This window comes from Cotesia glomerata, linkage group LG3 (assembly GCF_020080835.1).
Source record: "Cotesia glomerata isolate CgM1 linkage group LG3, MPM_Cglom_v2.3, whole genome shotgun sequence".
In the NCBI taxonomy this organism is placed as follows: domain Eukaryota; kingdom Metazoa; phylum Arthropoda; class Insecta; order Hymenoptera; family Braconidae; genus Cotesia; species Cotesia glomerata.
Window position 1 is genome coordinate 22,869,479 of NC_058160.1, and position 26,205 is coordinate 22,895,683.

General features: G+C 30.4%; 1 protein-coding gene across 2 annotated transcripts in view; it reads left to right on the forward strand.

Annotated features, from left to right (window-relative positions):
• Window positions 1–262: 262 nt before the first annotated feature.
• The window catches only part of LOC123262176 (protein sax-3-like), a 288,567-nt gene continuing 262,624 nt past the window's right edge, over window positions 263–26,205 (forward strand). Inside the window, exon 1 of one of the 2 annotated variants that reach the window (XM_044724310.1) lies at window positions 263–390. In XM_044724310.1, the coding sequence (XP_044580245.1) occupies window positions 330–390 (61 nt within the window). In that variant the 5' untranslated portion in view covers window positions 263–329. Of the gene's footprint in view, window positions 391–8,710; window positions 9,295–26,205 lie in introns of those variants that run through there. The other variant, XM_044724309.1, reaches the window with a different exon arrangement.

Below are 26,205 nucleotides of genomic sequence, written 5' to 3' on the forward strand. Positions count from 1 at the left end.
TAATTTTTATCTTAAAAATTCTAATTTTCTGCCTTACACTAACGATAAATTCCTTTTAATCCTGAGTTCTAAGTGACTTTTCCGTCGCACGCAATAAACTTGTCCTCGACCATTCAATCCCTGATTCAAATTAATAATGCGACTAATTAAATCAATTTTTAAAAGCATACTCATGTCCTCGCGACAGTCACCGTCATTATACCTAATCTCGATCTGAAATAATTAAAAAAAATCTCAAAGTATCCATTCATTAGTCATGTGTACTTTTTTCTGTTACAGACTCACCCTTATTCCGAGGTTCGTTTAACACTTACTACACCGTGGCTCACATGAGAGTGAAGAGGACAGAGCAAGAAAAGGAGGGGACTGAGTTGAAACAAGGAGAAAAAGGTATGTGTAATATTTCGTAACCAGTTAGTGCTAGATATAAAAGAAAAGGATAAACGCTTACAAGGGCTCGGTAGAAGCCAGTACGCTTGACCCTTTCGGACGCAACCCTTTCCCCTTTCGTTAGTTAGCTCTCTATCGAGCCCTCAAGGGATTCCAGGTAGAATTATAGTAACGTTAAACCTTGCCGGTATCTCATAACACTGCTGGTCAGTGTAAATATCACTGAGTTTACACCGGCTACGAATACAGCGTGGTATAGTAACCTATTCCTGTTTCGGTGCTCAATACTGGTAAATGGTGGTTGATATTCCTCGATATTAATTCAAGTGCTTCAATGTAACTGAGCGATATTAATGTATTTATAAATCTTGATTACAGTTTGACTGTAAAGAATTTTTTATTATTTGTTTCTTTATAGATAAAAACAAAATTAATTTTAATTGTAAAAAAATTTTAAGTTGGTATTCTATTTTAGAAGTAAAAAAATGTTTTTTGTATAGTTTTGAAGGATACACATTCAGGAATGTGTCTTTAAAAAGGATTTTAAAAATTTTCAATTATTTCCGAAATATTTAATACAACTCAAATTTTAGAGGGTGTTTTTTTTTAAACTAGTTTTTTTTTTTAATTGATTGGATATTTCAATTTCTACACAAAAAGAAAAATTTCTTGACTGAAGAACAAAATTCTTGGCTCAAGAAAATTTTCGAGTGCCTGAACGAAGACCGAAGTTGTATTGGCCGAAGTAAAAATCTTTCTTGAAATTCTATTCTTGGTGAAAGTAATTTTTTCTTAATTAAAATGATCATAAATACTTGATAAAATACATTTTTATATTCGATCAAGATTTTTAGATACTTTAGGGAAGCAGTGCCATCTATACTTCAGCTGAGAAAAAAATGTTCTCACCTCGAGAAAATTTTTCTCTTAAATATTTGATACCCATTTTATATTATTTTAGCATGCAATTATACATATTGAATGAAAAAAATTAGGAAAACGGTTGACCCTAAAGGCCATCCCTGCAACTTCCCGCTAATTCCGTTAATACCTGGCCGCTTTTTTGAGCTCTTCGAGCTCAAAAATACAATCTGTGTGTTGTTTTAAGCTCTCCGAGCTCAAAAAGATACCTTTTCTATGCTTTTGAGCTCTTTGAGCTCAAAAGTCTGATAGAAGTTTCATGGAACACTATTTTTTGAATGTTCATACCGCAATAACTTTTGAATGAATGAACCGATTTTTACGCGGTTGGCGGCATTATACGTAGTTTTTTAAGCCTTATAAATAATTTCTAAGTTTCAATTGGTCAAACTAGAAATTTTGGAGTAACTCTGAAAAAACACTTTTTTCGGTTTTCTTTCGTTCACGATATCTCTCGAACGAATCAACCGATTTTGACCAGCTTGGTGGCAATCGACGTGGTTTTATGATGTTAAGAGCTGATTAGTTTTTGGAATCGATCGGTAGAGCTGTTTGAAAGTTATTCCAAAAAATGTCGAAGTTATGTTGAAAAAATCCTTATTTCCAAATATTTCGTCGAGGATATCTCTCGAACTAATCAACCGATTTCCACGTTTTTGGCGGCAATCGACGCGGTTTTTTAACCTCTGAAATTATTCTATATCATCAAAAACGATCCGAGAAGAAATGACGAAGTTATGTGAAAAAAACAGTTTTTTCGGTTTTTTTCGGTTTTATTTCGTTCACGCTATCTCTCGAACGAATCAACCGATTTTGACCGGATTAGCGCCGATCGGCGTGGTTTTTTGACGTTAAGAGCTGATTAGTTTTTGAAATTGATCGATCGAGCCGTTTAAAAGATATTCCAAAAAAACCACTTTCAAAAATGATTTTTTTCTAATTTTTTTTGAGATTTTTCAAAATTTCTCAAAATCTATCGGTCCGAATCGGTTCAAATTCTCAGGAAATCTAAGTTTGGCGAAGCCCTTTCGAATGGCACCAACCGCGATGAAATCGGTTCAACCGTTCAAAAGTTATAAGTGATTCACATACTTACACACACACACACACACACACACACACACACACACACACACACACACACACACACACACACACACACACACACACACACACACACACACACACACACACACACACACACATATACATACAGACATAGTGACAACCTCGCGGGGATAGTCAGGGAAGCTTCCTGTGACCTTCAAACGTCGAGATCTGATGAAAACTCGATTTTTGCAAAACGGGGTGAAAACAATAACTTCCCGATTTTTGAAAATCTGAGATTTTTAGCGGGAAGTTAAAAAATGATTCAATATTATTTTATCTTCCCATTTGACATGTTAACCAATAAAAATATTAATGAAAATTTACTATCAAGATATTTAATTTTTTGGAGCAAGAGGCTGAATTTTCTCAAAACAAGAAGATTTTCTTGACTTAAATAAACTTTCTTGGATCAAGATACGTATTTCTTAAAGCAAGAGAATTCATTTTGTTGGAATAAGTGAAATTTCTTGTGTAAAAAAAAAAAATTTTTTTTCGCTCAAGAAAATAATTAGGAAGAAAAATATTTTCTTGGCTCAAGTAAACCTTTTTTTCTGTGTAACAACAGATTTTCTTGAAATTTGCGACGAACCTTATTAATATATCCTTCTATAGCCTTTATCAGAATTGAGTCAAAATTTTGATTTGAACTCTTTTTAAAAAATCCCAAACGTGAAAATGTAATAGATAAAAAATCAGACCTCTTTTGTTTGCAACTTTTAAAATTTTTAACTTTTGTGGTTGAAAATTTTTTTTTACACTGAAAATATGGGATAAATAATTGTAAAAAAAAAATTATTCCTAATTTTTCTTATCACCTTCAAAAAAACGTGCTGAATTTTTGCCTCTAAACTAGAATACCCCCTTAACCCAAAATAATTCTAAAGAATTTATTTAATTCAAAACAAGCAAAAGAATCCTTGATCAAAAAAATCTTTTAAACAAAAAAGTTCCTCAAAATGATATTCTTCACCCAAAATTTTTTTGATTTAAACTCAATTAAATTCTTTATAAATTGCCTGTAAAGTAGAAAATAACACAAATTTGTGTTAATTCTTCACTGTATCCCTCGTGACAGAACTGCCAAATGGTCAGCGGAAGACAAAAGAAAAAAACGAGCAAAAAAACTAGTAGAGCTTTTTCTATTCTATTCTATTCTATCCGCAGTAAATGGATGTGCGTTGCGTCTATACTCCATACCATAACTAGTTGTGCATGGTTTGAGTAACTGACGGTTACTTAAATGTATGGGATCCCGTCGCAAAATAACTAAGGGCGCCAGGGCACTTAAGGGCCTACCGCAGCCTCCGACAACTCCAGAAACCGCCATATTTTTCACCGGCGCTTATTTATTGTGTTTTCCACAGTGCTTTCAAACTTTATGCTCGTGTTATGTATTTATAGTGTCACACACCGTGTACATACAATGTACCTACACTTAGCTTATATATACATATATATAATATATATATCTTCTATACCTACTATACGGTATATGCTGCAATAGAGAACCTAAAAAAGCGTAATATTACACATCCATACATTCGTACATATCTATGGAGAATTTTTTAGTCACACCCTCGACGAGGTCCTCCCTTCATTCTTGTTTATTGCCACTCGGATTGTGATTTCGTCATGGGTCCTTGACTTTGCTGAATATGTATGTATCCATCAATGTTCTTGTTTTTGTTGTTATGCTCCTGTAAAGTATAGGTGCAATGCGTTTTTCATAATGGAACGAAAAAGTTTTATACATTAGCACACAACAGCTCATGTAAGAATGAGACGAATGGAAATAAAAGTAGTATAGGGAATGGAACTAGAGACGGGAGTCAGTGTCTAAAGAGGAAATATACAAGAGACTCAAAAATAATAATACACACATTTTATTTTTATTTTAGTTTTGAGTAGTGTAGCGGCTCCGAAGGAAATAATAAAAACCGTGGTCCGATGGTCCCATGACGTGAGACTAATAGTCATTGTCGTGCGACTGGTTTTACTTTTTGACAGAAACAAAATAAAGGACCGAATTTCTCGCATTTTCTCATAGTTTTTATTATATTTTTATTCTTTTGTCCGGATAAATATACATGGCAATATTTCATCTTACTTTATTGCGTTATTTATATTCTTTAACATCAGTATTTTTTAATTTTTATTGGCATTGTCGTTCTCGATTTTCAAAGGCGGTGCAGTCTATTAAATTTTAGCGTACCATAACATTTTTTATTTTGATTTTTTTTTTAGATTTGTATTGGGGAAAAAAGAGAAAATTACATCACTCTCGCTCGCCTATAGGATATTAATAAATAAAAGGAATTATTTTTCAATGTGGGCGGTCCAATAGTTTATTCTCTATTCTCTATAGTTTAGTCCAGCTCACAAATTTATTCACCCCTTTAGCTAAACTGTTAATAATCACTCAGCATCGTATGTTCATTATATTATCCTATATATCTATCTATGGTTATGTGTTATATGTATTTGATATACCTGAAAATAAATGATAGAGTTAGGTTTTTGTTGGGAAAGAATTTAAACCCGGTGTTGACGATTAATCCTCTACTCCTCGTGTTGTGGAATTCATACGTACTAATATGTATGATACAATAACCTGTACTCTAGATTCAAGGTCCTGCAGACAAAACAGACAAATAAAATCTTAAAGCCCTTTCATTTTTGAATAATGGAGTACGAGTCAAATTTTTGGTCAAATACATTGTAATAGTATTGTTACATTATATTAGAATGTATTATATTAATGACTAATGAGATAAAGAAGAAGATAATGGATATAATAGCAGAGATTTAAATTCAAACCAGAGATATATTTTTAATGACGCACGGTAAAAAATTTGCGGAGTGGATGATTTTTAATTGATTTAAGATTTCTGGAGTAAAAATCACTCAAAGAAAAATTTTATTTATACTATCAATAAAAAAATTCCATGGATGGAATTCTTTATTTTTTTTATTGAATAAAAATAAAAAAATTGTTATTATTTGTTAAAAAATGATAATACACATCTTTAGAGATTTTAAAAATTAATAAAATCATTCTACTGAGAAAAAAAACTCAGATTTCACTCTGGATTCTTTACAGAGTAAATTCGAACTATAGAGAGAAATTTTTAATGATATTCGAATGGTTTATTTAAAGTTTGGATAAATAATGAGGGCTAGCGTGCGAACGACTGTCAAAAGATATTTCAAAACGGTGTTTGTTAATGAAAGAGTATAGTAGACTTGGAAGACGATTAATGATCTCACGATCGACATGATTAGACGGCAAGGTATGGTATAGTTTACTCGATGATTTATAAATTATCGATGAGGTCGATTATAGATCGAGATAATTTATGTAAGAGAAAAACTGGTTATTTTTTACATGGAGAGGGGACAGCGAAGGACTGTTTTTATTATATGGTAAATGGACTCTTATCTGGATTTAATACGCCGTATTGTTTCGAGGACTTAATGCGCGGTTATATTAGATTTAGATGAAAAATAATTAATTTTATTTGCGAGCAATGCACGACAATTGATTTATTATTTTTAGGAGATTAGTCGTGATTTAGATAACGTGATCTGTTCATGAGAAATCAGAGTTTGTTTTGTTGTTGTATAATAAGATGCAAATGTATGTATATAGATATAAGTGTATAAATAAGGGTTATTGCGGGTTTCTAGATAGGCGTGATTATTACACTGTAATTTTATAGCGCACGGATCGACGGATTTTAACCATGATAATCATTTTTAGTCACGATAAAACACATTCGTGCGGTAGCTGGTGATTGTTTCAAACAATACCAATACAATCAACTATTACTCTTTATCTTGATTTTACAGAATTTTTTTAATTGAGAGTTTATCTGGACTGTTATTATGGATTTATATTATTATATGAAAATGAATATGAGATAATTTCGACAACTTTATTTTAATCAATCAATATTTTATAAATTTTTTATTTAAATTTTATAGAAAAAAAATTCTTTTTATTTTTTTTTTTTGTTTAGAAATGAAAATAGTTCTTAAATAATCGATATTTGTCATTGTCATACATTTTATGGCGTAAAAAGTAAAAGAATTTTTTTAACATTGTTAGAAAGATTTTAAATATTTTTACATTATAAAAATTTAAATGTTTTGAATTTAATTGACCTTTAAAATAGAATTCAAAATTTTCCATTTTATTTAAGCAATTAAAAATTTCAACATTAATCTCAAATTTTGGACTTGTAATTTCTGAACTTGAATCATTTAAATTAAATAAAATAACTAATACTTGAAAAAATTATTTTTAAAAAAATCAGATTTAAAATTTGAATTTCCTCATTTTTAGTAAACTAATAAATTTAAATATTATTATCAAATTTTTAAACTCATTTTAATGATTGAAATTTTTCAAAATTATTCAAAAAGTTACATTTTTTTTCTATTAAAAAATTCTAAAAAAAAATTTGGAAAACGGTTGACCCTGAAGGCCATCCCTGCAACTTCCCGCTTATTCCATACTTAGGCGCTTAAAATTGCACCAATGACGTTTTTGAGCTCTTCGAGCTCAAAAATACAATTTATGGGTTATTTTGAGCTCTCCAAGCTCAAAGAGATTGTTTTCCTATGCTTTTGAGCTCTTCGAGCTCAAAAGTCTGATAGGGATTTGATGACACTATTTTTTGAATTTTTAAACCGCAATAACTTTTGAATGAATAAACCGATTTTCACGCGGTTGGCAGCATTCGACGCAGTTTTTCAAGCCTCATAAAGAATCTTAAATGTTGAATTGATCGCGCTAGAAATTTTGGAGTTATTCCAAAAAAACACTTTTTTCGGTTTTCTTCCGTTCACGATATCTCTCGAACGAATCAACCGATTTTGACCGGACTGGTGGCGATCGACGTGGTTTCTTGAGGTTAAGAGCTGATTAGTTTTTGGAATTGAACTATTAAGCCGTTTAAAAGTTATTCCAAAAAAACCACATTTGAAAAAATTTTTTTTTTCAGTTTTTTGAAGATTTCTCAAAATCTATTGATCTGAATCGGTCCAAATAATTTTCAAAATCTAACTTTGGTCAAGCCCTTTCGAATGGCACCGACCGCGATGAAATCGGTCAAGCCGTTCAAAAGTTATAAGACACACATACATACAGACACACACACACACACACACATATATATACAGACACCGTGACAACCTCGCGGGGATAGTCAGGGAAGCTTCCTGTGACCTTCAAACGTCGAGATCTGATGAAAACTCGGTTTTTGCAAAACGGGGTGAAAACAATAACTTCCCGATTTTTGAAAATCTTCGATTTTCATAGCGGAAAGTTAAAAAATTAATGTTTAAATGTCAAATAAATTTCCAGAATAATTAACAAACTAACAAATGTATCAACTCAACTTTATTATTAGTAGCCATAAAACTAACAGCTCAAACTTTTCCCCAACAAAATCGTCGATAATTACCCATAAGTAAAAATTAAAGTCGAAGACACTAAAATCAAAAAAGGAAAAAAGCGTGAGATCAGCTTGAGCGGCAGGGAAGCAAAAAGTTTGAAATATGAAACGATCCGTTGTTGATGCTGGCTGACAGTGCCCTCCACTCCATTGTAGAGTATAGAGTGGCGCATAAAGTACAGAGTGCAGAGTACAGAGTACAGAGGGAAACCCATCCCTTGCTTCCTATATTTCATATATATGTATTATATTGTATATACCTATACACATACATATAATACCATCCAGTCTAATCCTGCCACTCAACCCTTGGAAATGAGCGCTCCGCGGCGCGTGTTCATATTTTAACGCGCACGCGCAGTTTGGTACCTTCGCCGAGGCCGATCTCTCCCGAAGTTCCTCGAGCGGGTGTTTCGGGGCGCGTGGCGCCGCGTCCGAATCTCAGCGTCAGCAGTCGCGAAACGACCGCCGTCTTGTCGGGAGTACTCTGTAGTCCTGACCTGCAGTATAAATCGTGCGAAGTATTGTTGTTTTATCATTAGTAGGAGTATATTTAATAAATGCAATTGAAATAAATTTGCCCAAGTAGTACTAACCCACAAGTTTCACTTTCCATCATATTTTTTATTTTCTTTTTTTTTTTTTTTAATTATTATTAATAATAATTACAGTAAAAAGTGTTTTGTTGACAAACAATGAGGATAAACATTTCGGAGCTAATTATTCTCATTCGTGATTTTAATTAATCGTCTTCGTATCTTTAAATAATAATGTACGTCCTAAGTTTAAGTTTATTAATTAAATAATATATTTAAACAACTGTCTTTATCTTATAAAAGTGAAATAAAATAAAAAAAGAAAAGAAAAACACCGAAAGTAAAATAATATTTATATACTCCAAATTAAAATATTCAGTGGTACAACTTTACTTGGATATTACTTTTTTATATGATACGATGATAAAGCTCTAGACAACATAACAGTTCGATTTAATCACAGTACAGGGAGTACAGTACAATTGTTGTCTGCTGCAAAAATAGATTGTCAGTTTCAGTAAAAAAGAGTATTTGAGTTGACGTAAAGTTTTCAAGTGATATAATAAAATAAGAGTGATTTGGTTTCGAAGTATAAATAGTGCTATTTATATTATATTTAAATTAATGATAATTATAATTTGAGTATCGTTATCATTAATATTAATAAATGTGCTGAGCCGATAAGTGTCAGTACGATGATTGTGTATTGGTGATAAACCGTTTTAAATATTATATTTATTTATTATTTATTATTTTATATTTAGTTTCTGTGATTAAGATTGCTGACACCAGCACAATGCTGTGGATACTTAAAAAAATTCAATGCCGATTGGAGCTTTTAATCCTCGTAATTTTCTTCTTGGCAGCTACGGCAAAAGGTTTGTTTTTGTACTTACAAGTTTAGATTGAAAAATCCTTTCGTGGATGTTGTACAGAATTTTTTAAATATGTAATAGTGAAATATTCAAATGTGGTGTGAAAAATTTTAATATGGTTTTTTTGTTGAAAAGTTGATGAAAGTTTAAATGTTGAATTTTGGGTGATATTTTCAAAATATGATAAAATTATGTGAATACTTTTTTATAGAAAATGTAACTCTCTACAAAGTTTATGCAGATCATTTTTCTCGTATTTTGAATTTATTGAATAAAATTAAAGTAAATTTTTCTAAAAAAATTTTTTTGGAGTTATTGATAGTGAAAATTTGTGATTTTTGGGTAGAATATCAAATATACGAAAAATGTATATGACATATTTTTTGTAGAAAATTCAATTTTCTACAAGAATGATTTAGATCAATTTCATAGTATCTTGAATTATTCGCACAGAAATGAAGTAAATTGCTCCAAAAATTTTTTTTTTGCAAGTTATAACTTTTGATTTTTAAATAAAGTATCAAAGATACGAAAATTAATTAAATTCTCAATAAAAAAGTTCTCATCAATATTATCATATCTCTTACTCTTGATATAAAATATTGAATGTTAGACTCGAATAATTTTTCACCATCAAATTTTAAAATCTTAAATAAAATATATCAAGATTATTTAAAAAGTTTGTAAATGTGTATATCTTTATTATTTTTTGTTATATTAATACATTTGTTGGAAAAATGATAAGACAACTGTCTTTTTAGTTTCATAGTTACCGAAAGTAAGATCTCCAATAGACGGTCGGTGAATATAATACATGCAATGATAATGGTTATAGTTATAGATATAATAATTAACTGGAGTACTCGAAGCAAGTTAAATACAATGGAAAAAAGTTGGTAATAGTAAAGTTATATATTTTAGGTACAGAAGCTCTTATTCAACGAGACATAATTGTCCGCTTTGACTTTGCGAACTCCCGAAGTTTAACAACTCAAAATGGATTTTCTTACTCTTTCTCTGTTAAATTTAATAGTACGGGTCGCAACGTCGTTAAAAACACATCTATATAACTATGTCTCGTACACAGTGAAAATATAAAGCCCGCGAGCTCTTATTCCAGCCGACGTAAAATAGTACAGCCGAGAAAATTAAACCGTTTTGTCAAGTGGTCATGATCTCAGAACATTAACAATCGTTTCTCGTTACTCTTCTTCAGCAATCTTTATCATAACAACTCTTACAATTTCAGTCTTCATTATAATTATAATCCTTTCTCTGCTATTATTTCTAGTAGCTCGAGCTGTCTAGTGCCCGAGAAATCGTTAATTCTGCAACTTTAAAACTTTGTAAATTCAATTTTATCCTTACTAAATTTTTAATTAAATTACCTCTCAGTAAATCATAAAAATCTTTATTTAATCTAAAATATCACAGCTTAGACAAACTTGACAAAGACCTTTTGTACTTTAATTTTTCACAAAAAATTGTCTCTTACAGTTTTTTCACTAATATTTTTCTCAAAATTAAAACTCTAAAAAATTGTATAGTAAATTTTCTTCGACTATATTTTCAATTAAATTACCTCTTAGTAACTCATAACATATTATAAAATCTAAAATATCAAAGATAAGACAAATTTGACAAAGAAATTTTTTTACAGAAAATTGAATTCTTTACAAAAAATTTCTCTTACAATTTTTCGTATCTCCAATATTTTCGTCAAACTAAAAATTTTTAAAAATTGTATTCATTTTCTTCTACTAAATTTTTAATTAAATTAGCTCTTAGTAGAACATAATAATCTGTGTTAAATCTTAAATATTAGAGATAAGACAAACTTGACAAAGACCTTTTATACAGAAAATTAAATTCTCTACAAAAAAATGTCTCTTACAATTTTTTCGTATATCTCCAATATTTTTATCAAAATTACACCTTAGTAATTTTCTTCCATTACAGTAGTCAACTTTGTTATCTCTCATCCTAAAACTTGATCAAATACTGCTACTGTCGAGCCCTACAACTATTAAATAAAATACTTAATCTAATGTTTAACCATTATATCTCTCTAACATTATTATTCTATCTCGCTCCACTTACCAGCTAAGTAAAGCAACGTAAAGTGTAAGAAGCTCGAACTCATACTGGATGTACTCTGATTTTGAGGTTTCACGACAGACGACTCAAGTCTCATGTCATCTGTGCACTCAAGTGCATCGATTTACGATAATTCGAGTGCAGCCGATCGATTACCATGCACTGTTAAAAATTTCTATAGTATTTTTACTAAAAATGTGTTGGAAGTTTTTACGCACCACAATATAGTAATTATAATACACAGTTGTGTAAATTTACTCCACTTTTTATTCCAACTCAATTTAGGAAAATTACGAAACAATTTTTGTAATTTACTAAACATCTATCGGCAATTTGTTTAACAATATTACAATACGAGATTGTAATTTTACAAAACAAATTCTATTAAAAATATTTTGTAAGTTTAGCACCCCGAGAAAAAATATTCAATATATATTCATATATATATATAAATAAATTTAAAAAATATTTTCAAAAATATAAGAAAATGACTTATAACAAAATTCCAATTTGGAGTATTTGAAACTAATTTTTCCCATTAGTTTTATATAAAACATATCTCAAAAGTTATACTGTATATATACAGTAAAAAATTTTGCGTCATTGCGTCAAAAAATTTTGTGTTAAAAATTTTTGTGTTAAATATTTAACACTTTTATATGTAAATTTAACATTTATTGTGTTAAATTAACACAAAAAAGTGTTAAATTGACACAAAAAAGTGTTAAATATTTAACACAAAAATTTTTGACGCATTGACGCAAAATTTTTTACTGTGTAGTGATACACTGATAGAAGGATTTCTTAGCATTTAAGAAGATTTCTCTGTATTTAAAAAAGTCATTTCTTAAACATCATTTCTTAGCATTTAAAAAATATTTCTTTGTATTCAAGAAATATTTTTTAAATACTAAGAAATGATGTTTAAGAAATGATTTCTTAAATACAAAGAAATCTTTTTAAATACTAAGAAATCCTTCTATCAGTGTAGAGAAATATATTCAATAATTATGATTTAAATTAAGAGTGAAAATTAAACACTGAAGATTTCGAACGTGATTATTCTCTCCTAAGAAAAAAATAAGTATCTCAAATAATTGATTGTCTACTGAATATATTGTTTACGAACATTAAAGTTGACCATAAATAATCAATGGAAACTTTTATTTTTTATATTTTTTATTTTTTGAATTATGGAGAACTATTTAATTATGCATAAAATTCAGAAAAAAACGGCCCTTCTTATATTATACAAAATTGCTATAACAAAAAGAATATGGTAAATGAAATTACAAACAATGTTTGCAAATATAAGGCGTTTTCATAGTAATTTAGCAAAAAGTTTTGTAAAATTACCACACACATTATAAACAATATTAATTGTGGGTGAAATTAAAATTCACGATTTAATTTCACCATTAAAATTTGAATATTACAAAGAAAGTTACTAAATTTTTAAAGACTCCATTGTAATTTCTATTAGAATTTTGTTTTGTGATCTTACAAAAATTTCTAGTAAACCAAATTATAAACAATGTTTGTAAATCTCAAAGATTTGTATTGAAATTCGACAAACAGTTTCGTAAAATTACAATACAATTAGGATTTTTACATGAAAATCGTAAAATTGCAATACATCCTACTAAGTTTCCTGACATCTCTTAAAAAATTACCAAAATTGTTTCATAACTTCGCAGTAGTAAACATCGATTTGTAATTTTATCCAACATTTGTTTTGTAAAATGATTGTAATTTTACAAATATTTTTAACAGTGTAGCCTCACATTACAGTATCATTTTTTTCCTTCAACTTTAACTTAATAAACTTTTCTTTTATCCTCAATTTTTTCTACACTTATTAATATATTAATTTATACACGTAAAAATAAATTCTGAAGAGATAGCGAATGTTTCGCGGACGATGCCACTGCAGGAATAATTAATCGAAATTCATGTAGATAGATTTATAGATAGCGAGTATGCTTATAAACTTATACCTAATAACAACTTATACTACCAAGTAAAGATAGCTCTCGAATGTTTCCCGGTTGTAGAATTAAATATCCAACATTAAATCGTGGGTAAGCTTATACACATTGGATCTATAATATTAATCTAAATCTTAGATGTATTATACGAAATACAGCATGCAGTAGATATATACGTACAGAAAAGCTATCAGCAGCGTCAGCGAAACTTTAATTTAAATATACTCCGTAACTGTAACTATAACTATAAATATGTAAAGGTGGATGTGTGTGATATTGTATATCCTACATAATTGATATCGATGCTTACTCACGTGGAGCGCGATAATATTTTTAATTTTTTTCCTATAACTTCGATTATGTTTACATTAAATTTGTATCCATATGTGAGCATATATGTGTGTGTATTATATCGATAGAAAGATTGTGTATTGTATGTTGATACGTAGATGTGTTCATATATACATCCGGTTGACACGATCATCGCTACCAGGTGAAGCCGACAGGTGTCTATTTTCTTTTTATTTTATATTTATCACCCACAGTTTCGTCGACAGACAGACACAGACAGCGAGGCTTACATCTCAATTTCGATTTAAAAATATGCTAAATTTGAATTATTTTAATACGAAATCGTCTTGAGTTTTTTCCAATGCGGGAAATAAATAAAACTGTTAAGTGTAAATTTTATTGCGACGAATAAAATAAATCGCGGGGGAGGGCAGTTCAAAGTGTCAAATACTATTTTGTGATTCGATGAAAGTCGAGCAAACAATTTATGCAGAAAAAAATACTTACATATAATGTGAAGTGTGTGAATGTTTTGGTACCTTATACCTTAACGTTATACTGCAGTATTATAGAATAGAAAAAGGTTCACAATATAGGAGAAAAAACTAGCGCTGTCAATCTCGAGAACGAGGGAATCGACACTTCCAATTTAAATATGTAAAGTACACGGTAACTCGTGAGAAGTTTTCTTACTCTTTCTCGCGGCGGGTCTATCAATTTAACTTCTTACTCCCAACACACAACTGTCGAATAATATCCGATCCGATCCGGTTGTCTGTCTCCGTCTTCGTATTCGGGAATGGATCTATATAAGTATATGTATAATACAATGCTTCTACTCACTATTTCTGCTTTTTACTCTTTACTCTTTTATGGTCTTATAAATTTTTTATTTCAATCCCATCTAGTCTCTCTCACTTCACTCGAGTGGTATAGTATTTTTAATTCATAATATCGATAGATGTGTTCTATTATTCACTTTAGCATCGATCCTGTCCTGGCAAAACGATCCCCGACGTATTTTCTCCCGGACTGTCACACGTAACATCGATGCAATTTTAGTCGACGGGAAAAGTATAGAAACTCGAGTATATTTTCCCTTTAGGAATACAACAAATTCTGCACAGAATAAATAAAACAATGAATAAGTAAAAAACTAAATAATCTTGTGTTGAGTGATGGTGTCTTTTGCTCTCGAATTATTTTATTTTTGTTTTGTTATTAATACTTAAAGTATAAAGTGTTCAACGGAAAGAAATCGGTAGAAATAAAATTGTTTGCGAAGCTATTTTTGAATTTTCAGTAGATTTAATTGGAAATTTTCATTGATATGAGATTTTAAATTAGATTTATAACTGATAAAATAATTCTTAATACAAAATTAGAAACTGATCCTAATAAAAAAATTAATTTGAATAATAATAACAACAACAACAATAATAATAATAATAATAATAATAATAATAATAATTCGGAACGCTCAGACCAGGAACCGAAAAAAGTTTCACTGAGTAAAAAATAACTTCTTTGCTTAATCTTAACTAAAATAGAAAAATTTTTAATTATTAGATATATTTACCCGAGGATGGTATTGAGTGCTCATACCGACAATAATGTGGTGAAAATAAAGTTAATAAATAAAAATTTAATGAAAATTAAATTAATCTAACATCAATTTGGATCGGGGAAGTTGGCTTTGAAATATAGAACTCTTTAATTGGTAAAATCACCGATCTTCGGAAAAAATGGAAATAATAATAATAATAATAATAATAATAATGCAGGCTAACAAAAATTATAAATAATTAGAGAAAATTGTGCAATAGACTAGATAGCCAATAACAATTGTAAACATAGTCAATTTACAATTGTAAAAAAAATATATATAAAAATACAGACTAGTCTTTAGAAATAAAAAAAATATTGTAAAATTGTAAATCATCAGGCGTTAAAAATGTATAGACGGAAGGTCAAGGAAAATGAACATCATACTATATTCAGAATTGAGTTTGTCATTAAGAGGTAACTGAATGGTAATTCTGGACAGTGTCTCGGATAGCTTAAGGGAAGAGCAGTTGGCGCGATACCAAAAGATCCAGGTTCGATTCCTGGTCTGGGCCGTCCGAATTATTTTTTCAGTTGAATTTATCTCTAATGACAAATTTAAAATAAGAATGAAAAATTGTTTATGCCTGGAGGGAATACAGGCTAACAAAAATTATAAATAATTAGAGAAAATTGTGCAATAGACTAAATAGCCAATAACAATTGTAAACATAGGCAATTTACAATTGTAAAAAAAATATATATAATAATAATAAAAATAGCAATTAGGAAAAAAAAGCAATCGTCAATCGTGAAATGTAGATCGAGTTATAAGTGCGTCAGCGGATAGCCGATCGCGGGTGTCTTGAGCAATCTTTCTGTCCGTCTTGATGTCGGCTAGAGTCGTGTCACGTCTGTTGGTGGTTCGTGCAGTAGAGGAACGGGATCGATAAGAGCTTTGCCAATCTAACTAAGGAGACGATGAGCCAAGAGAACGACAGGATACCGAGTCGAGAACGAACCAACTGACTATCAACTCCGTCGCCGATTGATCGATCGTCTCTGTACTCTGTACTCTCTACAATTTAAAATATTCTTCATAGAAGTATCTAATATTTATTTATTTATATTTAACATAACTTTATTTTTCTACCGCGAGTATCCGAGCGTAAATTCGGTCCATGTTTGATCGACACCAATAAAACCGATCGAACGAACCAGAATAACAAGGCGAAATTATAATATACAACTAAACTGACTGGCAGATTATTATTTTTTTGGACTTCCGTCGTACGCAGACACCGATCGCGTCTGATAGATCTATCGGTGCTCAATCTCCAAGGCTTGCTGTCGATCTTCATGAATAAGCGACGTCGCCTTCAAGTCATCGATACGATAAGCATAAAGTATTAATAGTCACTACTGCTATATATAATATACTATAATTCACTTGTGTTGCTTCATGTTCAAGTTGTTATAATTTTTTATTTAAAAAAAAAAAATTGCTTTTTAATTTCATAAATTATAATTTATCACTTATCACTAAACTATCGATGCTCGTGTGAAGATCCATACAACAAAATAAAAGCTTGCAGGTAGCGTCGGCGCAACCAGTGGCCACCGATCGCGAGGTCAATAGCGGTCCGCCGATCAATCGCCCGATACCCGAGAATCTTCACGATTTTTAAATTCCGGGGAATATTCGTGACTATGAATAGAACTAACTCGCAGATTCCCGATGAATCAAGTTCGTGCGAATCAACGATAAATCCATTAATTCGCGGCTTATTTCCATAGACAAAGATTAAGATTGAGATAAAAATACATAAATACATAAGTTAGGTATCACATGTATAATGATCTCGTATATTGGGGTGTTCGTTTAGCCGCGAGCTTCCTGAATTCTATAGGTAATAGCACTTATCATCGTATCATCATACCACCATCCTAAAGATAATTAGTATTATTACAGATTAATACTCGGTTTTCTCACTGTCAATTCCATAACGAGTTTAATAGCACACCGTCATAAGTTGTCGTAGTGCCCGTCGCCGTCTGTATCAATTACAGGGTATATGTAGTGTAGAGTAGCTTACATCAGCGGACTAATAACGGATACAAGTGGTTTGGTTGGATATAGGAGATGATACCAGCGAAATGAAATTAGATGAGATGGGAAAAATACTATTCATGGAGTTTCGTAACGAGTCTCTGACAAACGCTCCTCCTATTCCTTCTTCTATCATATCATGTGTGTTATACATTTGGACAGCTACGTTGATGTAATGGGAGCTGGCGTCTCTTATTATATTATTATATTATATATATGCGAAGTAAAATTTTGGATCTAGTCAGACGTTTTCTATAAAAATTTATAATGAGCAAAATAATAATTCACGATCAATTAGATACGTTGAGATTCGTTATTGATATTTGATAGTATATATTCTATTTCATTTATCATTTATTATTTGTTATCTGTTCTCATATTTTTAAAAGCTTGATAAATGAATCGAGATAAAATGTCGGAAGTCCACAATTGTTTAATTAATTTTGACAGAATATTTTAAATACCCATGATCCTGTTGCTCATTGAATTTATATGAAAATGATCCAAACAAGTAGAATTTATAACATTCATTACTTTGATAACGCTAATGATTAAATAAAGTATATAAAATACACAATATAGATTCGCGTATATTCGCGTTTATTTCCCACACTCGAAGCTTCATCATAAGCGCCACGGGTTTTTATTTTCGCTGGATACTGACACACACATGCGAGCCCGTGGCCACTCAAGATCTCGAAGGAGACGATACTTGTTCTGAGAAATAATCTCTCCGAGCCATTACATTTAATATTCACACAGAAAACTACCACACTCATCCATATCCATATCCATATCCTCAACTCGATATCGTTTTATTTATCCACATCTCGTCGTCTCTACTCTCTTAAATAATACTATTTTATCACGCGGGTTTATACCATTAGGTCTATTGGCCCGTTTCCACAAACAACACTCGGCTCTTTATCTTACCAATTTAATTATTAATGGCTGGCAGCTTGGCGACGTGTCAAATGACCCAGCCACTTTACGTCACCACCACCTAAAAAACAATTAAATTTTAAATCCTAAAAATTAATCTAATTAGGAGAATTTCAAAAATAAAATATCAAAAAAAAATAACAGCCATCAATTTAGCTCCACACTGTACTGTACTAAACTCTGAATTAATATCCATAATTCAGCGACACAATAAGACTGCGAAAAGTTTGAGTCTAAGGCAGAGTTCCTCGGCGTACCTTGTACCCGTATCAAACACTTGGCGCTAACGCAGAACACAGATGCCACCACTTGGTTGAGCACACACTCCCCTTGGTTCTCACCAGCAGAGTTAGTCGAAATTCTTCGTCGACTATACGGCATGTAGAAGCGTAAAAGTTTAAGTAAAGGCGCACATCATCAGCAGAACCCAAGACACATCCAACATTCAAGGCATTATCACCTCCCAACATGCTCTCTATTATACTTTACGGCGCCGCTAAGACTCGTTTCTCTTCATCTCATTCCCTTTCGCACTTACGCTCTTCCGTCTTAACTTTACTTCTATTTGCCGAAGTAACTTCAACATAAATTCCCTAAAATTTATACATATACAATTTTACTTTTTTTTCTCTTTTCTTAACACCTTTACGATTCAGCAGTTAATTGTCAGGATAATCACCTATTGATTGTACATAATAGATGTTTCATCTAATACATAATTAGTAAAATAGTTTAATGTGAAAAATTTCAGTATTTTTCAGTATATTTTTCTGTATATTTCACATATTTTTTATAGAAAAATTGACGATAAAAATTTAGATGTTCAATTCTAGGTAAAGATTTGAAGATGCTATAAAATTGAATAAATACTTTTTTGTAAGAAATTTAATTTACAAAAATAATCAAATTCAATTTTATCGTATCTTTAATTTTTTAGAACAGAAATTAAGTAAGTTATTACAAATTTTGTTTTTGAGTAATCAAAAGTTAAAATTCGTAATATTTAGCTAAAATATCGAAGGCATTGGAAATTTTCAATAAAAAAATTTATAAAAATTTCAATTTTCGACAAAAAAGGTCCTTATCAATTTTATCCTATCATCTACCCTTCAGACAAAATATTGAAATTCAAAAAAGTCGAAAAATTTAGTAAAAATAATTTCAATCAATATCTTTGAAAATTTAAACCTTAGATTTCACATCAATAATTTAAAAATTTTATAAAGGCATTAAATATTACGTATGGCTATTAGAAACGCGAATAGATCCGCGGAACCTAAATAGACTCTCTACAATACAGACACGTAATACAACACAACAGTCCTCGCTGACTCGTCGTTCATCACTCGAACAAGCCGTGTCATTAATAATTCCACGCGAGTCAGTCAGGTCGTGGTCCATATTACCGAGTAAATAACGACTCTCGCTCTTGTCTGTATCTGGCTAGACTGAGTCGTAACTAAACATCCTTCTATTCCCCAATACAAAGTTAAACCTTAGTATAAGAACAAGTACAGGTATGAAGCCAGCTCATTGGTATAGTAATGAAGACTGTCTTTGTCTTCAACTATTTCTCTGCTCAGTTTCTCGGGGCGCGTTGGTCCCTCGTAAATATTTGCTCTATTCGCAATCCTATCAAGACGCGTGCACCCTCATTTTCATCCTTATCCTCTATTTACCTACGTCTGCTCGGAATATTTTAAATTTCAATAGAAATTGGTCTTTATAATTAAATTGTGTCTTCAAAATTACCGAGTATTTTTCTCGAGCATCGTTATCTTTTATTTATTCTTAGAAAAGAGTCGAGAGTTGAGGAGAGTGCAAAGTCGTACAGAAAGTTATCGGTAGTACACTTGTCGGTATACGGGTGTAGCAATAAAGTTGTGAGTAGCAATGTAATGTAACGCGTGTTATGTTGCGCGAAAGTATTACAGGGAATAATAATAACAGATCACTGTTTAGCTGTGAATACTTGAAACATTCCCGCTGATTGATAGCTGTAATATCTTTGTATTATTTTTATTCACAATTATCTTAAAAAAAAAAAAAAAATCAATTCAACAACTCACCACTCGACAATCTTTTAATTATGATTATAATTATAAATAAATTAATAATTCATTTGCTGCCGATATTTTATCAGCCGATAAAAAATGGGAATTGAATTTATATTTTATCTTATTACTATTTATACATAAAAATAAAAATATATTGGCTCAATCACAGAATTCTTGTCTACAGAATATTTTAAGGAAGATGACTGATCTTGATTCAAAAAAATTTTTTGTTTAATATTGAACATTTTTATTCAAAAGATTCAAATGTTTCAGACTAACAAATTAAATCCCATATTACAATATATTCTGTCAATTGAAGCCGCTTGTGCAGTAATTACTAAGTGGTATCATTCTTTCTTAACAGCGCAGACCGATCAGGGTTCGAGTCCGGTCTCGGGTATATTATCCTTTATTCTTAGTTTATAAAATATTTATATTTTAAACTTGAGAACATTGATGTTGTTGAGTAAAATATTTCTTTTTTGAGCTTATCAAATAATTCCTTAAATAAACAAATACGATGTTTTTAAACGAAAACTTATTTTGGCTTAATATAAAAATAAAATGTTTTCCAATGAAAAAATCTATTTTGTTCTTAATTAAAGTTTTTTAATATTATTAATTTTAAAAAATTTCTTAAATTAAGAAAAAAAGTTTTTTTACATAAGTCGAAGAAAAAATTTTTGACTAAAATGTTTTTGGATTGTTAACTTTCTTTTCTGTGTAAATATTTATTTAATATTCAATCCAGTGTCTTCAGCACAACATTTTTCTTAAACTTTACCAATCTGGTGGATATATAATATAAGTATGAACAATTCCACTCAACTCAGTACATTCTCGTTAAATTTATTTATTTTACTTATTTTAGCTGGTACGCTCAGCTTCAGCTCCTATCCATTCTATTCAGCTGTACTCCATTATAATTTTATTTTTAAAGTCCAGGAGAAAGAAGTGCCGGTAGTGGTTATTTCGTGCGATGAAAAACTTTTTCCGGGTACTGTATATGTAGAGACGCCTCGAGTAGTAGATAGATGCGACGAGTAGATTTCCACAGTTAAATAAAATAAAATAAAAATAATAAGAATGAGATAAAGACAGACAGAAGTAATAAAAAAAGAAAACAATTTAAATTTAAATATAAATAATTAAACATTTTGTTTCTTTGTCATCCTCGTTTAGCAGTGACGCGAGAAAGAGGACAAGGAAAATGGATTTTTAATTTCAATCCGCCGGATTCTATTATAATCCTCACCGACTGTTACTGAAACTTTTTTTGACATTAAGATCTCTATAATTCAACACTTAATCTAAAAACCCAGTAATAATTTAAATTACTCGGTAGTAACTTTTATTTTTATTTAATCATTTATTTATCACGCTTTTAGTTTTACTGCCAGGAAAATTAATTATTTAATAGTTTTATTGATTAAATGCTAGATAATTGTTTGCTCAAATTTTTTAAATTAATATGCGTCAACAAATTAAAAAAATTAAATCAATTTTAATTTACATTAATTATGAAAATAATAAATTTCTTGTTTGCTTAAAAAATTCAATACAAATCAATTATAAAATTTTTAACCTAAAAATAAACTCTCATTAAGACAAAAGAAATTTCTCTTTAGTTAAAATGCTTGTATGCATACTCATTAACATAATGATTAACTACCAAATCGATTAATATAAATTACATATTAATATTAGTCGGTCGTATAGTTGAATAAATTGGTTAAAATTAATTATCTAAAATACTAAATAATTGATTTGTAAAAAAAAAAGTAAATGACTTGTTCATTAATAATGACCGCCGGTAATCACCTACGGTGCTTTCGTTAGGCTTTCATGCGTCGAAGAACGATCAATACATCTATCAGCATCAAATGTACATATACATGTGTGCATGTTCATATATATACAGAGTATATGATGCATATACGTTGAATATGAGCGCCTGAAGCTACCGGGTCATTATGAACGTTGATAGCCAGTTCGTTAAAGTGACACGGATTCATGGCTTCAACGGTGGCGGCTTATACTCACATTTGCATGCATCCATAGATATAACATACAACATAAATGTTTGTAAATAAAGTCCGTATCTATACACATACAGTAGGTTTAGTGCCGAGATGTTTTTTCTTGAAGCAATTAGGCCTGAGAAATACAAAAGAAACACTGTGTATTGCAAAAAATATTTTTCAGAGCAGAGGGTATTTATGTATACATGCAGTATATAGTATAAATATGTATATGTATATAGTAGTCCATTTTATGTTAATTTTTATTTTTATGAGCGATAAATAACCGCGAGAAGACTTTGTACAATAAAACTTTAATATTTGTACACATATAAGTTCACCTACAACAACAAATATCGCGAACAAAACAGCAAACAGTCCGAATAGTTTACACACTGTTATTTTATCGGTAAACTATTAAAACTAGTGGAGCGCTTAGATGTGGTACGGTTTTATCGGCGCTTATCAATGCTATTTTTCTTATTATATTATTGCTACTTAGCTGTGGTTTACAAAACTTTAACCTCTGATCTCATTAAATCACTACGGGTTATGATTCCCCTTCGAAGTGATAAATTAACGTCGGGTAAGCTTTAAAATTGTTTATTTCAACAATAGAATCGAAATTGTATCACGGGTTGCGACATTCATTTAAGATGACTCACAATAATTACTTTATTTGTGAAATATTTAAATTTTTAATAGCATTCTTAGAATTTTAACTTTAAATTTAAATTTTAGAAAAAAAAATAGGAAATGCGAGAAAATTTACAAGGACTTTTTTTGTAAAAGATTAAATTCTGGACAAAAAATATTCATTACGAATTTTTTTTATCTTCAATATTTTACCCTTAATCTGAATTCAGAACTTTTGCCCTCCGTTTTTGTCAGATTGAAATTCTTTTTTTGATTTTTAGAAATATTTTTTTTTCAAGGTCAATAAAATGTACGACATTTGGACTCCTGTGAAAAGACACATTAAATTATCCATTAATAACAACCTAAAAAAAATTCAATAAAAAATAAAGGGTATCAATAATAATAAATAATGAGTATTTTAGCAACAGTAACCCCCAAGTCACAGATAGTTAGGAATCTTTTCACTGACGAGCTATAAATTATAAAAGCAACATACGGGGCATATCCGGTGTCACTTGTATAGTTTTCGCACAATATAACGAGCAGGTCGAATAAATATAATAGTTTATATGATATGATGTATAGAGCTGACCTAAGAAATAAGAGAAATTCACCCCGTCCAATAACCCATAGGTCATAATACGTGGATGTATATATCTAGTGAGTACGCGTGTTATATTGGGTAAAATGCGTGCATGAGCTTTGCCAGACGTCCATATGTCGCGATGCACCATATGCGGGTTCATATATATATCATATACATTTGATATGATATGATATGTATATAAACTTGTGTGTATGCTTAGTGATTATCATTATTAATCGAATGAGTCGACCAAACTCGCGTAAATGCGATATTACTATACCGCGAGTTCGTCATCGTTTTAAATGCATAGACATATATGTATGTAGTGAACTCTGTTTAAATGTTTCATAACTTCGTATGATATATTTTAGTGTATTATGCAATTTATATTTGCTAACTAGTTCACGATTATTATTATTATTATTGGTTTTTTTAACTTCCCGCTAAGAAAATCGAAGATTTACAAAAATCGGGAAATTATTGTTTTCACCCCGTTTTACGAAAATCGAGTTTTCATCGAATCTCGACGTTTTGAGATCCTAGGAAGCTTCCCTGACTATTCCCGCGATGGTGCCTGTCTGCCTGTCTGTGTGTGTGTGTGTGTGTGTGTGTGTGTGTGTGTGTGTTTGTGTGTGTGTGGATGTAAACCTCTCATAACTTTTGAACGGCTTGACCGATTTGATCGCGGTTGGTGCCATTCGAAAGGGCTTGACTGAACTTAGATTTTGAATATACTTTGAAACGATTTGGATAGGTAGATTTTGAGAAATCCCAAAAAAACTACAAAAAAAAATTTTTTCAAATGTGGTTTTTTTTGGGATAACTTTTAAACGGCTTTACCGATAAATTTTAAAAACTAATCAGCTCTTAACATAAAAAAACCACGTCGATCGCCACCAGTCCGGTCAAAATCGGTTAATTCGTTCGTGAGTTATCGTTGACGAAAGAAAACCAAAAAAAGTGTTTTTTTTCGGAATTACTCCGAAATTTTTCGTTCTATCAATTTAAACTTGGATTCTTTATGAAGCTTAAAAAACTGCGTCGAATGCCACCCACCGCGTGAAAATCGGTTCATTCATTCAAAAATTATTGCGATTTGAAAATTCAAAAAATAGTGTTTTATCAAACTTCTATCAAATTTTTGAGCTCGAAGAGCTTAAAAGCATACAAAAGCTATTTTTTGTGAGCTCGGAGAGCTCAAAATAACACACAAATTGTATTTATGAGCTCAAAAACGTCATAAGTGCAATTTCAAGCGTTTAGGTATAGAATTCGCGGGAAGTTACAGAGATGGCCTTCAGGGTCAACCGTTTTCCTAATTTTTTTTAATTAATTTCATAAGTTAAAAATTAATAAAATAAATGGAAGTAAAAAAAAAATTAATGACGTAAATGAAGTAAATAAAAAATTAAAATTTTTAGAATTACCATTTCAATAAAAACAATAAAATCAAATTAGCTGATAGAGTATGAAGTATATTATTCAAAGCCGATTTATTCACAGTATAAATGTGTGCGTATTTAACGAGTTGATTGTTGGCTCTTTAGCACTTAAAGTCGCAAGTCGATTCTATTAACAGAGGAGCGGGTGCATTAGCTCTATTTGTTTTTTTTTTTTTTTTTTCATTCAGATTAAAAAAACTCGTTTAGTTTAGTCGGTTGATTTAAAAATAGAAAACGACACACGCGAATGTAGAAGAATTACCGTGCAGCAGCGCCAGAGGCGACAACAGTCAGCCAAACGGGAAATGGAAGTGTAGAAAAAATTTGTATGTTTTGTGTTTAGTTAATAGATTTATGTTTAGAATAATTTCGTAGACTCGTTTCGGAAAATTCAACTAAACTTTGATATTTTTTTAAGGATTATTTAAAAATTTTTATCCACCATAAATTTATTTTTTGTTTTTCTTTTTTAAAGTACATTTCGAATTCTCTCTTACTCCCCCTATTTTTCCAGTTAAATATAAAAACTAAATTTAAACTAAATCCTCTTGTACAATTAATCCAACTCTCATGTCTCCTGCACTATTTCCTCTATTACAAATACAACACGTATAGTATACTAGGTTTGGGTTTAGCTGCAGCTGTCAGCGAGTTTGTCATCTCGAAGACCCTGGAAATGAAAAAAACTAAATGAATTAATATTGGGCATTAAAAAACAGTTAAGATATTTATTTAGCTGGATATTTAATTCAAACTGATAAATTATTAGCTGTAAGTAGGCAGAGATAATACCTCCCACGAACGACGAACACACAGAGGATAGCATAGAGCTTGTAGCTTGTTAACATTAGAGAAAAGTAAAAGTCGAAATCCTCTTGATATGTTGGCCAGTTTATTTTATTATTTTTTCTCATTTCATATAATCTCCTTATCTCTTTCTCAATAGGCTTTAAAGAATTTAGATATCTATTAAATGAACTTGAAATTGATTATTACTTAAGTCACGAACGCCCACATCTCGTATGTGTTTTGTATTATTTATCCATTTTTATTATATTATAATATTTTATATTATATAGTATCTATGCCTACATCCTAGATTATTTTAATCGAGGATTACCACTATTTTTTCGAATTAAATAACAATATTTTAGATAACTTAACAACTGATATGTTTGTTATTGGATAACGGGTAT